This window comes from Tachysurus fulvidraco, chromosome 4 (assembly GCF_022655615.1).
Source record: "Tachysurus fulvidraco isolate hzauxx_2018 chromosome 4, HZAU_PFXX_2.0, whole genome shotgun sequence".
NCBI classification, from domain to species: domain Eukaryota; kingdom Metazoa; phylum Chordata; class Actinopteri; order Siluriformes; family Bagridae; genus Tachysurus; species Tachysurus fulvidraco.
Genome location: NC_062521.1, coordinates 2,153,420 through 2,168,922, shown reverse-complemented (window position 1 = coordinate 2,168,922; position 15,503 = coordinate 2,153,420). Strand labels below are relative to the sequence as shown.

The window sequence follows — 15,503 nt, the reverse complement described above, 5'->3', positions numbered from 1 at the left end:
AGTTTCCATCAGTCTGAGTCTGACATGCCTCACATTTTTCCTGTATTTGACTGGATTGTTTTGCTAAGTAAAACTGATATGGTTTTCTTGTTCTTAGTGCTTGCCTTTGCTGTTGGACATGAAGGTAAGGCTCATCATTTTCTATAAGTGTAACTGTGTTTTTGTAAAAGCCAAATATCCACCAGGGGCGGTGGTTAACATCTGGACATGCTCTGTAGGGATTGTGGATCACAAGTGACATCATAATAGGCTCTCAGGTTAGCTGTTCAGATGTTTGATACTGTATAGGTTCTATCCAGTGAACCTTTGAAGAGCTTCAGGTTTGATTCTGCACTCTACACCAGTCCTTTTCAAATAGTGTTCTGTTATTGTTCTGTCCCACCCACATATATTGGTTCCGAAGCCCATGAAATGTATTTTTGCTTAATTAAAGAGCAATATTTATATACAAGAGAAAAAAAGACAGGTCTCTTAAAATGAACTAATTGGTTTCCTTTTATAGAAACATTAACTTTTATTGTTTAAATGCATAGTAGGCAAAGCATACAACAATATTTTCTTTCAAAAATAAACATTTAGATATTACCCACTGTTTCTCTGTCTGTACTTGTACTGTGAACAATGACAAAAAGTTGCCTGAGAAGAATTAAGTACATTTAAGGGCTTTAAATTAAACCTTTTCTGAGGTGCAAAAAACAAAAAAAAAAAACAAATTACTTTACAATGACTTTTTTTAAAGTATCAAAACTAAGACATACATTAAAATAAATAAATAAACAAACAAACAAACAAACAAACAAACAAACAAACAAACAAATAAATAAATAAATAAATAAATAAAACAAAAATGCTGCCTTTAAATCATGCAACTTAACTTCCACAACTAAAAGATTAAATCTACAGCTCAGGCATAACATAAGCCTTTACTGTCTTCTTGGAATGCTTTCTGGTGCTTTGTGCATTGTTGTCGCACCCTCTTCATTCTGCAGCCCACACTAGCACACGCCTGCACCCTCAAATCAAAAGACCGCTAGCTCCTCGTGTCTCCTTCCGCTTTGATGTAAGGGTGTTGTCACACACACACACACAAAATAATTACAGAATACTCAAAAGAACGTGACGTGAGCTTTAAAATGAATTAATTATCCTCTGCCTCGATAAATTTTTGTAATCGAGTTACTCGAGGAATCGTTTCAGCCCTAACCCGTATCTTTACTGTGTCTAAAAATGTTGGCAGCGGACAGCATGAAGCCAAATAAATTAAGGAGTATCTTTGAGTTGGGCTGGCAAACAAAACAAAAACAAAACAAATGTGTAGCCAATGAGCAGAAAGAAGCGTGTCTTGTCAATATGGGCGGAGGGCATTCACTAAGTTCGAGGTCTTGGAAAAACACACTTTCAAAATAAAAAATAAAAAATACCTACAGTACGATAGATAATGAAGGACAAAACAGTCATACAGGTAGATTTTATATTTTGTATCTATTATGCTTTATTATCTAACAGTTAAGCTATTTTTGAAAACAAATAAACAACAAAAAACTAGGGTTAGGGTTAGGTTATCAAATAGAACATCATACACCCCACCTTTAAAGACATTACACCCCAGTCACGTTAATAAACCGCTTAAGTTGTTTCAGCATGCCGAATATTGCCAACAATTGTCCCACTATGTGAATGTGACTTCAGTAAACCTGCGAGCACAGAGAGTGTTCAGTGCGCATGTCTGACAGCATAAAGGGGCGTGTCTTGTTAATATTCGGCGGAGAGAGTGTTCGGTGCGCATGTCTGACATTGAAACAATGACATGGCGTATACCTGCCGTTACCTCTGCCTCGGGTTCTAGGTGTTGAACGTCGTCTTCCACGTGAAACAGAGCTAAACCTTTCATGGTACAACACTACAAAAACACATTTGTATTACCATAGTATTACTCATTGTGTTCAATTATTGATAAAAATATCCCCTCGGCCAACTTCCCCAACATGTCCACCATAATAGTTGCCTGGGTTACGTATGTATGTGTGGGGCGGAGCTATCAAAACAGGGGTGACACCCATTTCTGTTAGGGGCGTGTTTGTTTTGGTGATTTCAATTGTCAAGATTGGCTTTCAAAGACAAACGTTTTGCCTTACAGTTCGATGAAGCAACTGACCGTTGCTGGACGTCTTCCTGACTGAGAATGGGCTAAAGTGGGAGAACTGCATTGGTGTGAGCAGGATTACAGTTTCTTTTTTTTATTTCAGGCAGTTATTCTTTGTTGTAAGTTCATCTATATTACATTCTTTTTTTATTTTTTTGTTCTGTTTAATGTTAATAAGGATACAATGTTATGCAGACATGTAATTATAAAATTTTATAGACAAATTATACTATTTACAGTCCCGGCAGAGAGTTCGGGGGGGGGGGGGGGGATAAAGGAGAATTCACATGTGAGGTCCACACCAGGAACATGTCAGGACGAACCACTGTGGTTCTGCAAAGAATTGGTAATAGCATTTGTTTTTTTTACCATTGGGATATGTGTATTATTGGTTCAGGTGTGCTAATGCTCCTGAACTTCTTGTGCATGTGGCCAGAAACTGTGGTTTCCAAGCCACAGATGCATGCTGACACGCTTGTATCAAATGTCCTCTCATACCTCTGATGGAGTAGATCTGATGTATAGACATTGTTTTTTTTTTCATAATTTTTGCCAGAGAAGTTCAGAAAATTGATCAATTTCATCATCATACTTCCCTTACTTTCATGGCATCAGTGACAAAGACATGAATAACATTTCCAACTGTTCACCTTAGTCCAGAGAGTCAGAAAAAACAATTTGCAATTCCCAGAAAGGTAAAATGAGTCTGGAGAACAAACAGACACTATTGATTTACTGCCTCCACAGGACTTTGACAACTAACTAGTCCTAACACAGATACCTGTCAGAATGCTCAGGAGTCATCTCTGCATTTGCATGTATGTGAAATCACTGATCAAATTTCCCACATACACAATCTTTGACAAATCGGTAGCAGGACCCAACAGACCATAAACAGTACAAACTACTGCAGCCATGTAATACTTCAAAACATTCGGCTCACTGAAAATACCCTCGACCCAATTTGCTGAATTCCATTATGGGTCTAATATCATCGCTTGACTGACTAAGAAGAATTGCGTTATGTGTATTTTAGTGATGTCATCTGCATATTTGCATTTGGGTTATCGGACTTTTAATAACATCACAAACCTATTAAATCACTGCGGCTAAATCATTACACCAGTTTTAAAAAGCCTCAGAATTAAAACTTCTGCTTTATCATTACATCACTACAGGTTACTCGGCACTTCATGTGTACATATTGGTGTTGTGCTCTGTTGCACTGGTGCTTTCAGTGGGATCGTGTGTTCCGGTTTTCAACAAGTTGAGAAAGAAAGGTACTTTTACAGCACACTGTTTATATGCTATGGGAAAATGATCTTGCATTCATATCTATATATGAATAATCATTTTTCTCCCAGTTACTAACAGGAAATCCATGACGATGTACGCTTTGCTAACTCTTTGTCCAAATATCTGCATCTGTGTTGCTTTTGGATTGTGGTCATCGGAAGATAACTTAATGGCCAATTATTTGCATTTCCAACAGATTTGGGACTTCGCATATAATAAATGTCAGAATTTTGCTTTGATTTCCTACTACAGGGATTTTGTCAGGCATCGTCGCTTGTTCAGCTGTCAGTATTGGACGGCCCATAATGCTGATAAAGACCGCACCTTATCTTGAACGATTACCCGGTAAGTGCCATTTAAATATTTTGGTCACTTCATGCTTTGTATAAAACTACATTACGTTTAAATATCACAAGTAACCTTGCTAATTTATTTAATAGAGCGTGTGCAGAAATATGTGAAAGCTTTGACTGTACCTCTTTACTACTTGATTCTGGCAGTGGCTTCATGTTCACGTAAGTAAAAGCTTTCATGTGAAATAAATCCATCGTTGCTATTCTGATAATGTTGCTAACGAGTATAAAGAAATCTATATGGAAATTGTGTATATAATTGAATTATAGAAGTAGAAATGTTCCAGGAGAATACCTATATAATACCTAAATACCTAAATAGTCTGCTTTACATGAGAGAACAAGTTTGTTGCCACAATTTAAAAAAAAAAAAGAGGGCTGTGTTGATTTAAGTGGTTAAGACTTTGGGTTGTTGATTGGAAAGTCAGGGTTCAAGCTTCATCAACTCCAAGTCGCTACCATTGGACCGTGAGCAAGGCCACTAACCCCCTCCAGGGGTGCCGCACATTACTGCCCCTGTGCTCTGACCCCAACATCCTAATTCCACTGTTCTTTACAGTATGTATGTTAATAATTAAGGCTTCTTTTTTGTTCATTTTTATTATTGATTTTCTTTGTTTTTACTTTTCTTTTAGTTTTTTTTGATAATCTCGTACAGGCCCAGACAGCATATGAACATATAAAAACATTAATGGCGGTGGTAATATCCGTGTCAGTCGTCGCCACTGTCGTTTTAGGTAAGAATCAATATGCATTGTGTAAATATTTCATTACTTTCCTCTGGATTACTGAAAAATAACCCATTCCAAATTGTTCGGTCTGTAACATAAGTATGCTGGTAAGAGAAGTTTAGATTTAAAGCTAGTACTCAGAAGTCTTTGTGTACTTCTCTGCAAAACTGAAAATAAAATATAACTAGAAAAACCAATTACAACAATTTCCCATTTATTCTTCTGCAGCTGTTTTTGATCTGAATATATTTTCGATTGTGTGCCTCGAAACCTTCAATGGCGCTTTGCTTGCTCTTTTCATCCATCAATCTAGTAACGAAAATATAGGTAAGCTATTTTTTATTGTATGTTGAAGTTTGGAATTGAAGTCTTAGCATGCTGCTTGATATTTATTAGTCACCTACTGCACATCTTTCAGACCTTTGTGCAATCCCTATTGTGAACAATCCATGCATCAACAAAATACCGATAGTTGCAACATTGCCACCTCTCATCATGGCACTGATGATGATTCTGTTTTTTCAAAAGCATTACTTTCAGCAAAAACCTTTCGGTGTAAGTGTCCATCATTTGCTTTATATTTTAATATATAGTTTTGAATATACTGTAGGACATTTATTATACTTGGTACATGGAATACTTTATTACATATTTTACTTTTTTACGGAATTTGTATTCTTTAAGTCTGTCGGAAATTTAACTGATCTGAAACATGATGCATCTAATTTTTATTATCTCAGGTCTGCATATTGCTGTGGCAAATGTTTTTGTGATTTTGTTCAGTCTGCTGGATATATCATTTTTTGTGCTCATGGGATTTATCTTTCACGATTTTAACCCAGGTAAGAAGCTCAGTAAAATTCAGGAAATCACACACTGGACCCCAATAAATGAAATATTCAAAATCTTTACTTATATACATTGTCTAATTTGTTGAGAACAAAAATGATGTGGTGATGGTCAATGGAAACCACAATCAACCAACTGAGATTTGCAATCGAAAACAAATTATTATTTTTGGAACCAAAAATCTAATTACAGACAATTCAAAGTTGCCTGAATTTCATCACATCAACTCATAACATAAGTCAGTACTGTACATGGCCCCACATGCCTGTGTACCTAAGCTTGCTCCTGTGGGCATGGTAGATGTTTTCTGGGGATCTCCTCCCACGCCAGGACTAGGGAATCAACGAGCTTATAAACATTGTCTCCTGGACATAGTCGAGTAGTCTGTAGTCTACTTGATGGCTTTGGATGCTTGCCTAATTTTTGGGAATTGTGATTTGATTTTTTCCCCATCACGTTTTATTGTTTAAATTCTTTATTCCAAACAGAACAGTGGATAATTAATGAGTTCCAATGTGTCTCACTTAATATAACCTCATATCATCTCAATATTATCAACCCAGTTTATGTATATTTATGTAAATGTATATTTAAAAACAAATGAATGTTCCTGGTTTTAGTATGGATATTTCCAATTGAGTTGGTAATCTATATCATTGCGTGGCTAGCAGTGATTGCTCTGCTGCAAAGTCAATGAGAAGGATGTTGCTTCCAATGGAGAGGGCTTGGATGTAAGTATGGTTCTCTCTAATAATGTCATTCATAAGATTTACAAATCCAGAGGAACTTTGACAGGGTGCCCACATTTCACATATAAATGAACAAATTCTGAAATGTAGTATTATAATATGCATAAGATTATGCAACTTCTCACAGAATATACAGAGAATAAGTTGGTGTAAATTACTAGTAATCATTTTAAAATGTTCCTTATAAACAGTTGGTGTAGAACTGCTTTTGTTTTAAAAGCTAGTTCTAACGATATCACATGTGTGGAGGTAAGAGAAGATGAGGGCTGTGTGGTTTTGCTTGCTACGAGAAAATCCTGATAAATGCACTAGAATGTGGTGCTATTTAGTTGGAGCCTGCTTACCTGCGCCGCAGTTGCAATTGCACAAAGGCACGAAATGGCAGTTAACCCAATTCTATACCTCGATCCAAATATCTTTTACTAGAAGTCCGACTACAGCACCACAGGAGTTTCACCCAGGCAAGTATTAACAATATCCCAACAAGGATATTAGGTGACACAAACCTGTTACTATTAAAAAGAAGGCAGACAAGAAGCGTGAGTACAGTTCCAAATACAACCTTTATTTATACATCTAATAATAACAATATTAAAACAGTTAGGCCACACTGTTATATATTACTTATCCCTGGGTGGAACTCACACCCACCAACACAAAAGCAGTTGACAAACAGACTGAAGCGTATGCAATATGTAAAATATTCGCCTTGCGTCTCAGCCTTGCGTCTCAGCTCTTTTTTCACCACAACAAACCGGTATATCAACTTCATCACTGCAGAAGATACTCTGATCTGCCTGTTGAGCTCCCGCTCCATCCTTCCTTCGCTTGTTAACAAGACCCCGAGATACTTAAACTCCTCCACTTGAGGCAGGGACTCTTCACCAACCTGAAGGGGCAAGCCACCCTTTTCCGGCTGAGAACCATAGCCTCGGACTTGGAGGTGCTGATTCTCATCCCCGTCGCTTCACACTCGGCTGCAAACCGTCCCAGTGCACGCTGAAGGTCCTGATTTGAGGAAGCCAACAGGACAACATCATCTGCAAAAAGCAGAGACAAAATCCTGTGGTCCCCAAACCGGACTCCCTCCGGCCCCTGACTACGCCTAGAAATCAAGTCTGACTTACTGCCGGCAATGTGAATTAAACTCCTGTTTTGGTCATATAGGGACTGGACAGCCATTAGCAGAGGGCCCCGGACCCCATACTCCCAGAGCACCCCCCACAGGTCACCACGAGGGACACAGTCGAATGCCTTCTCCAGATCCACAAGCACATGTGGACTGGTTGGGCAAACTCCCATGAACCCTCCAGCAACCTGTGTGTTCCACAGCTGGGATTAAACCTGCATTGTTCCTCCAGAATCCGAAGTTCGACTATCAGCCGAATTCTCCTCTCCAGTATCCTGGCATAGACTTTTCCAGGGAGGCTGAGGAGTGTGATCCCCCTATAGTTGGGACACATCCTCTGGTCCCCCTTCTTAAACAGAGGGACCACCACCCCAGTCTGACAGTCCAGAGGCACTGTCCCCAGCCACCACGCGATGTTGCAGAGGCATGTCAACAAAGACAGCCCCACAACATCCAGAGACTTGAGGTACTCAGGGCGGATCTCATCCACCCCTGGTGCCTTGCCACTGAGGACTACCTCAGTGACCTCAGCTTGGGGAATCGAGGAGTCCACAACTGAGCTCTTGGCCTTTGCTTCCTCAGTGGAATACATGTCGGTGGGGTTGTGGAGGTCCTCGAAGTACTCCTTCCACCATCCGAGGATGTCCCCAGTCAAAGTCAGCAGATTCCCACCCCCACTGTAAACGGTGTGCTTCCCCCTCCTGAGGCGCTGGATGGTTTGCCAAAATTTCTTCGAGGCCGACCGATAGTCCTTCTCCATGGCCTCACCAATCTCCCCCCAGACCCGAGTTTTTGCCTTTGCAACCACTCGGGCTGAAGCTTGCTTGACCATCCGGTACCTATCAGCTGCCTCCGGAGTCCAACCAGGCTCGATAGGACTCCTTCTTCAGCTTGATGGCATCCCTTACTTCCGGGGTCCACCACCGGGTTCGGGGATTGCTGCCTTGACATGCACCAGAGATCTTACGGCCACAGCTCTGAGCGGCTGCGTCGACAATGGAGGTGGAGAACATGGTCCACTCGGACTCAATGTCTCCATCCTCCCTCGGGATCTGGTTGAAGCTCTGCTGGAGACTGACAAACGTTCCCAGCAGACCTTCACAGTACGTTTGGGTCTGCCAAGTCTGTCCAAACTCCTCCTCCACCATCGGTTCCAACTCACCACCAGGTGGTGATCAGTTGACAGCTCCGCCCCTCTTTTTACCCGAGTGTCCAAGACATACGGCCAGAGGTCAGATGAAACAACCACAAAGTCGATCATCGACCTCTGTCCTAGGGTGTCCTGGTGCCACGTGTACTCATGGACACCCTTATGCTTGAACATGTTGTTCGTCATAAACAAACTGTGACTGGCACAGAAGTCCAATAACAGAACACCACTCGAGTTCAGGTCAGGGGGGCCATTCCTCCCAATCACGCACCTCCAGATGTCACTGTCGCTGCCCACATGAGCGTTGAAGTCCCCCAGTAGAACGATGGAGTCCCGGTCAGAGCACTTTCCAGCACCCCTCCCAGTGACGCCAAGAAGGTCGGGTACTTTACACTGCCATTTGGCTCATAAGCACAAATAACAGTGAGAGACCTATCCCCTATCCAAAGGCGCAGGAAAACGACCCTCTCATTCACCGGGGTGAACTCCAACACATGGCGGATGAGCTGGGGGGCTATGAGCAAGCCCACACTAGCCCGCCGCTTCTCACTGCGGGGAACTCCAGAGTATTGTTGATGTCCAGATGTTGATGTCCACCAATGTTTAGTAGCTCGTTGATTCCAGCCGCTCTCGAGGAGTTGGGTTCCAGAGCCCAAGCTGTGCGTGGAGGCGAGCCCAACTATCTCTAGTCGATATCTCTCAGCCTCCTGCACCAGCTCAGGTTCCTTCCCCCCAGCGAGGCGACATTCCATGTCCCTAGAGCCAGATTCCATGTCTTGAGATTGGGTCGCCGAGGCCCCCGCCTTCGACTGCCACCCAATCCACAATGCACCGGCCCCTTACAGTTCCTCCTGCAGGTGGTGGGCCCACGGGAGATCATCCCCACATCGCTCCTTCGGGCTGAGCCCGGCTGGGCTCGGCTCCAGGGTGGGGCCCCGGTTGCGCCATACCAGGCGATGTCACGGACCTTGATCTTGAGTTCTTCATAAGGGGTGATTTGAACCGCACTATGTCTGGCCCATCAACCAGGACCTGTTTGCCTTGGGAGACCCTACCAGGGGCATAAAGCCCCAGACAACATAGCTACTAGGATCATTCAGGCACGCAAACCCCTCCACCACAATAAGGTGGCGGTTCAAGGAGGGGCCTGGCAGAGACTCCATACCCCTTTTCCACCAAAAAGAACCAGGTGCTGGTTCAGAGCTAGAGCTGGTGCTGGTTCAAAGCTGGTTCCACTGGCGAACCTTCTAAGAACTGGTTTGCCTTTCCATCGGTTAATCACTATCACTATTAATAGCTATCACTGAGCCAAGTCTGACGTCACTGTATACGTGTCATGTTACACAGCAAGTTTAGCACAGCAGCGGCAAACACAACATCAACAATGGCGGATGTTGCTTTACTGTTAATGCTCATGGCTTTGTGAACCTACATTGGCATCTAAACATGGCAAATCCAACGTTTACGTGCAGCTCCATGTAATCTGTATAAACAGAGAAAGTACATAACATTATTTTATCATTAACACAGAAAAAAGTTAGCCTTAGCATGTAGCTACCTACTATCATGTGTGCTGATAATGTATCATATTGAGGTAAAGTAAAAGCGTATTAAAAATGAGTATACTTAACCCTCTGGGGTCGACAGACTTGCAGGCACGTTTTTGGCGCTTTTTTCCTCATCATCGTGAAATGCACTTAAAATACTCCGTCATTCATAATCATACACATACATGTAATACATCATTTGAGACTGTGAAGTGTCTACTTTCATTTGACTGCCTTCATAATAACAACAAAACACTGTGCTTTTGGCAAATAAAGAAAATAACCAGGGTGTGCATTCAGACATCTCTGTCTCTTTGACCATCTTCCTGAAACACGTTACAAACATGAACTAATAACTCCGCCAATACTTATCACACGAACATGATACATATGTCTAATGAAAGCCTGAAATGTCTACTTTTAAATGAGGCAATTAAAATCGAAAGCAAATATTGACTTTTTGTGTAATCTGTATGTAAGTAAAGAGAGGTACAGTTTTTCTGGCTCGACCTCATTAGCGCTTAATGTGATCCCACCTACCGCGCGCGTGCCATTCATGTGAAAATTGTCTGAGCAGGCTATGCAAACAAGATCAACGTTTTAACAGATTTAAGAACGTTTTAACAGCACAAAGTTTTAACAGATTCATTCACTCATGTAATCATACAAATTACACCAACAAAACAATATTTGCTTTCGATTTTAATTACCTCATTTAAAAGTAGACATTTCAGGCTTTCATTAGACATGTTTGTGTGATAAGTATTGGCGGAGTTATCAGTTCATGTTTGTAACGTGTTTCAGGAAGATGGTCAAGGAGACAGAGATGTCTGAATTTTCTTTATTTGGCAAAAGCACAGCGTTTTGTTGTTATTATGAAGGCAGTCATATAAAAGTAGACACTTCACAGTTTCGAATGATGTATTACATGTATGTGTATGATTATGAATGACGGAGAATTTTAAGTGCATTTCATGTTGAATAGGAAAAAAGCGCCAAAAACGCGCCTGGCGAGAACAATAAAGAATAAATGTGTGCGCTGCAAGACAGTGCATGGTAAAAGACAGGACACACCTTGGAAATGCAAAACATGTAATGTTCCCTTGTGTGTTCAGTTAAATAGGAACTGTTTTGAACAATGGCATGACAACATTTAACAAATTTATATTTATATAAATATTTTATTTATATGTAAAGTATTTTTAGATGCACACCAAACTGTACATTTACAGCTGACATTTTGAATCATTGCATACAATTCTTGACTCTTGACTCTATTGTATTGTTCATGTTTTTTTAACATTGGTAAAATAAAAGTCTTATTTTGTCAAGTACAGATATAAATAATATCTTAAGTCTTTTGTACTTCATTGTACACTATTTTATTACACTACAAGCAAAAGATTTTCTCTTTAAGTCTCCCCACATTCATTCTTTTGTCAACACAATCCAGACTAAGCCATTAGGGGGTTGTGCCTCAGTTGTGAATCATCAATATTCATGACCATTGACCCTCCCTTGCATATTGCCTTTACACAACAAAAACTGTCTTACAAAAGTTAAATCAATGTATTGTTTCATGTGAATGAGTGGGTAAAATGGTTTTCACATCTTTTTGTAGCAAATTATCAACTCTACAAGAGTAGAGAACTTTATTGTGTGTGAACAAATGTTTAGTATGTGTTTCTTGGCCTTATTTCAGCATCTTTTCTTTTTCTTTTTTTTACTACCCATGCATAAACATCATTTACTTAAAAATACAAACATGTACATACATTTTACTTGCATAATATTGTAGCCCAGTTTGTGCTGAATACAATGTTATGTGATATTAGCCAATAATATGTTTTGAAATAACTGAAAAAAGACCAAATGTAAGAGCATGTCAGAACCTCTGCCAGTGTCCCAAAATGGTCAGACCCCAGAGGGTTAAGGTACATTATCAAATGCGCTAACAGTATCCCCGCCCACAGCCCCTAAGGCAAGCAGTTCTTAAGTTTAGACCAGCAACGTTTTGGTGCTACTTAAGAACCACTTTTCCTGGTTCAGAGCCGGTGCTTTGGGTGTCAAAAAAGAAATAACTGGTTCTAAATTAAGCTCCGGCTCCGAACCAGCACTCAAACTGCCTCGATGGAAAAGGGGCACAAGTCAAATCAAGAAGCTTTTATCATCATTTCAACCATATATAGTTGTTGCAGTACACAGTGAAATGAGACGTTTCTCCAGGACCATGAAGCTACATACAGTAGAAGCATCCAGCTATCTATGAGGGATCCCTATCTGTCCACAAACTTGCTTTTAGATATAATCTTTATAGTAGGTCCTGAGAGGAGCCGAGCAGGCAGCTAAACTTGTAACATGGCCAAACAACATGAACTAGCAGGGGACCTACTCTGAGTGTCTACCCAACTGCAAACTCCAGACAGAGAGTAAGGATTTTCAAACCCAAACCCCCTTTAACTCCCCCAGCCAACCACCATTGCCACCACCCAACAACTGAACCTCCCCCACCACCCAACAAACCAAACACCACTACTTGCCGACAACCCAACCACCATCACCAACACCCAACCAGCACCCAACAACTCAACCACCAACTACCCCACCCAATTACTTTTCTAGTAATTTTTCTAAAGGAAGTCTATTAACGTTATTATTTGTCATTTTCAAAGTTCACTTATTATATTAAATGTTTCTTTTTCTATTGTCAGATTTGTGTTGCATTGTCATTGTCTTGTTTCTAATCAGTGCAATTGGTGCACTCTGCCTTCATTTTGCTACGCAGGAGTTGGAACATAATAAAGGTACTGAATAACCTGAAGTACAGTTATACGCCTAAAACCTTTTACCTATTATAATTTCACTTATCTAACATTGTTTTTGTGGAAAATTAAATAGACACTTTAATCAGTTTAGAAGGTGGAGCTTTTTTAATTTACATGAAATGTCTTGGTAATGCTTTTAGATCGTGCTGGATATGTGGCTTTGGTCATTTTACTCCATGTTTTAGCAGCAACATCGTTGTTCAAACATCCAACACATTTGCCTGGTGAGTATAAAAATCTCCTAAGTATATTATGTTTGATTTCAAGATAAAAAAAAAAAAACAGTTAATAAAAGATCTTCTTTATTACAGAGTTTCTTCACGTTATGATCTTCATGTTTGGATCTGGAGGACTCGTTCTTGTAAATTCACTCGTTAGGGTTAGGGTTAGGTACCAGATCAGGTACCAGAATGAAATATAACTATTAAGTTCGAAGTCAGTTGAATGTGCCATGGTTTGTTAGCAGAGCAGCGGTTTGGTTGGTCTTCTCATCCGGTTGCTGCTGCCAGGATTTTATTTTTAAATAACTCTCTGGTTAAAACCTACCTAAAATATATCCTTATTTCACCTGGTTGCCAGGTCATGTCCTGTGAACCGTCATGTGTTATGTCATCAGAACTGGAATCTTTTTGAATAAGCTTTTCTAAAAGTTTAATGTTGATCTGTATTAATATGCTGTAAGTATTCAATAAATACTTCTAGGGAAAGGAGCACGGACTGTAGAAGATCTACGTGTGATCGTTTAACCGTTTGAAACCGCATTTGTTTTGGCTTGGCTCGCTTTGCAAATCTACAGTGCCCGTGAGTAATGTCTAAAGCAAATTATTTAGTTTTCTGCACATTTATTAAAATAAATATATGTAGGATTTAGAATTTCTACATAAATTGTGTTTATAATTGAATGTGTTCTGTATATGACACAGGGATGAGATTACAAGTCCGGTACGCTTTTTTTATTTGTTTCTTTTAAAACTAATTTTAAACAAATTTTTATTGAACCCAGATAAAAAACAATTAAATTAGTCACTTTTTTCATTAAGTCTCTTTGTTATTGTTTAAAGAGAATTAAAAAGAATTTTGAAGATGAGAGAGTACCAGCACCTGAGGTATTGCATTTCCCATAAAATGTTTATATTCAAAGATCTGAAAGTGTGATTTGATTTATTTTGCTTTGATTTATTGTTTAATTTTTAAATTATAAATTATAAAAGACGATTGGGTTAATACACAGAATCACACAAATGCTTCAAAAACATGTATCTCTCCTCCATTCAAAAAAAGTATATTTGTACAAAAATTTATTTGTGTGGCCATGTGACTTGTTTGTTTCTTAAATTCTTTAGGAAATGGAGGCTCTTCCTGTCCAACGTATCTGTGAAGATCAATAAACTATGAATCTGCATAAAATATCATAACCCACACCTTATCAGTGGATTATTGAAGAAACTGGTCATAAGTTCTAAGAAAACACTGTGAAATTATCATATATTTCCAGCTCATAAAGGACTGTTTGATTACTGTACTGTTTCCGTCCTTATCACTCTAGTTCATCTCTGTTTTAACAAATATTTACAGACATGTTTAATCCTAGATGTTTAACCCATTCCACTTTTTTGTTACCACTTTTCAAATTGCTTCAGCATTAAAGTCTTCAGTATATTGGACCCTTCACCCTATAAATAAAGATGCTTCATTTTAACCTTGTGGATTAGCAAGTTATGTGTAAAAATTTATTTTTCTTTTTAAATTGGTATAAAGCAGATTTATGGATTTCAGACCAAGACGGCAGATTTTCAACCTTAGCTCACTTTGTACTGCCATTAGTTTTCAAATTGCTGTAATTTTATTTTTTAAAGAGAAATCCTTATCAGTCTAACAGTAACAAGGCGATATTTTAACCTAGAGATTTGCTGTGAATGTCCTCCATGGCCTCTGATTTCTTTTTCCATTTGAAATGGTCAGGTAACAGAGTAATGGAATTCAGAGTTTAAACATTTTTTTAAATTAAATTAAAAAACAAAACAAAGCAGACTTAATGCGTTTATATGGGTAACTATTTGGTTGTTTGTTTTAATGGTAATTGAGGTTTTTTTTTTTTAACTCATGCTATTATTTTACTGCTATTTGAATTCTTTGATATCACATTAATTTTAACCAAATAATATCATTTCTGGACATATTTGTACTTATTATAAAACCATTTTATAGTCTCACATAATGCACATGGTTCTAAGAGATTTTATTCTCTTGTTTGTAAAATTGTGTGTTGAATTTATTATTGTTGTTTACCTGAGTTTATTGGACGAGAAATACAGCGGATATTAATACGGATTGCCATTCTACAGTAATGTTTATGTCCAAAATAAAGCAAGTACTGACCAGTATATTTCTCGTCTCATGTTTTTTTGTGGGGTTATTTCAAGTATTTTTTCCAGTGAACAATAAATGTAGTCCTGCAGCATACCTGCTAATGTTGCTGCTACTTCCTGGAGTGGCTGCCAAATGCATTTTACTCTTAATCAAAGTACCTTTGCTTCCTGAATAAATAACATGTATATATATATATATATATATATATATATATATATATATATATATATATATATATATATATATATATATATATATACATATATGTATATATATATATATATATATATATATATATATATATATATATATATATATATATATAAAATCTGCATGTAACTGGACAAAAATGCCTTTCAGT

General features: G+C 38.8%; 1 protein-coding gene and 2 long non-coding RNA genes across 6 annotated transcripts in view; all 3 read left to right on the top strand.

Annotated features, from left to right (window-relative positions):
* The window catches only part of LOC113655246, a 55,365-nt gene that overhangs the window by 943 nt on the left and 38,919 nt on the right, over positions 1-15,503 (top strand). Inside the window, exon 2 of the mRNA XM_047812873.1 lies at positions 98-124. Within this exon, the coding sequence (XP_047668829.1) occupies positions 98-124 (27 nt within the window). The remainder of the gene's footprint in view (positions 1-97; positions 125-15,503) is intronic.
* Positions 2,422-3,704, top strand: LOC125141106. The gene is made up of 3 exons (XR_007140475.1): positions 2,422-2,489; positions 3,322-3,423; positions 3,692-3,704. It is a non-coding gene; the product is annotated as an uncharacterized LOC125141106 (long non-coding RNA).
* Positions 5,108-15,156, top strand: LOC125141104. 4 transcript variants are annotated; one of them, XR_007140472.1, is made up of 7 exons: positions 5,108-6,103; positions 12,659-12,751; positions 12,913-12,996; positions 13,084-13,573; positions 13,696-13,714; positions 13,834-13,878; positions 14,116-15,156. It is a non-coding gene; the product is annotated as an uncharacterized LOC125141104 (long non-coding RNA). The 4 variants fall into 4 exon arrangements; XR_007140471.1 differs by having other exon boundaries at positions 5,108-5,365; positions 5,993-6,103; positions 13,084-13,878; XR_007140473.1 differs by having other exon boundaries at positions 13,084-13,714.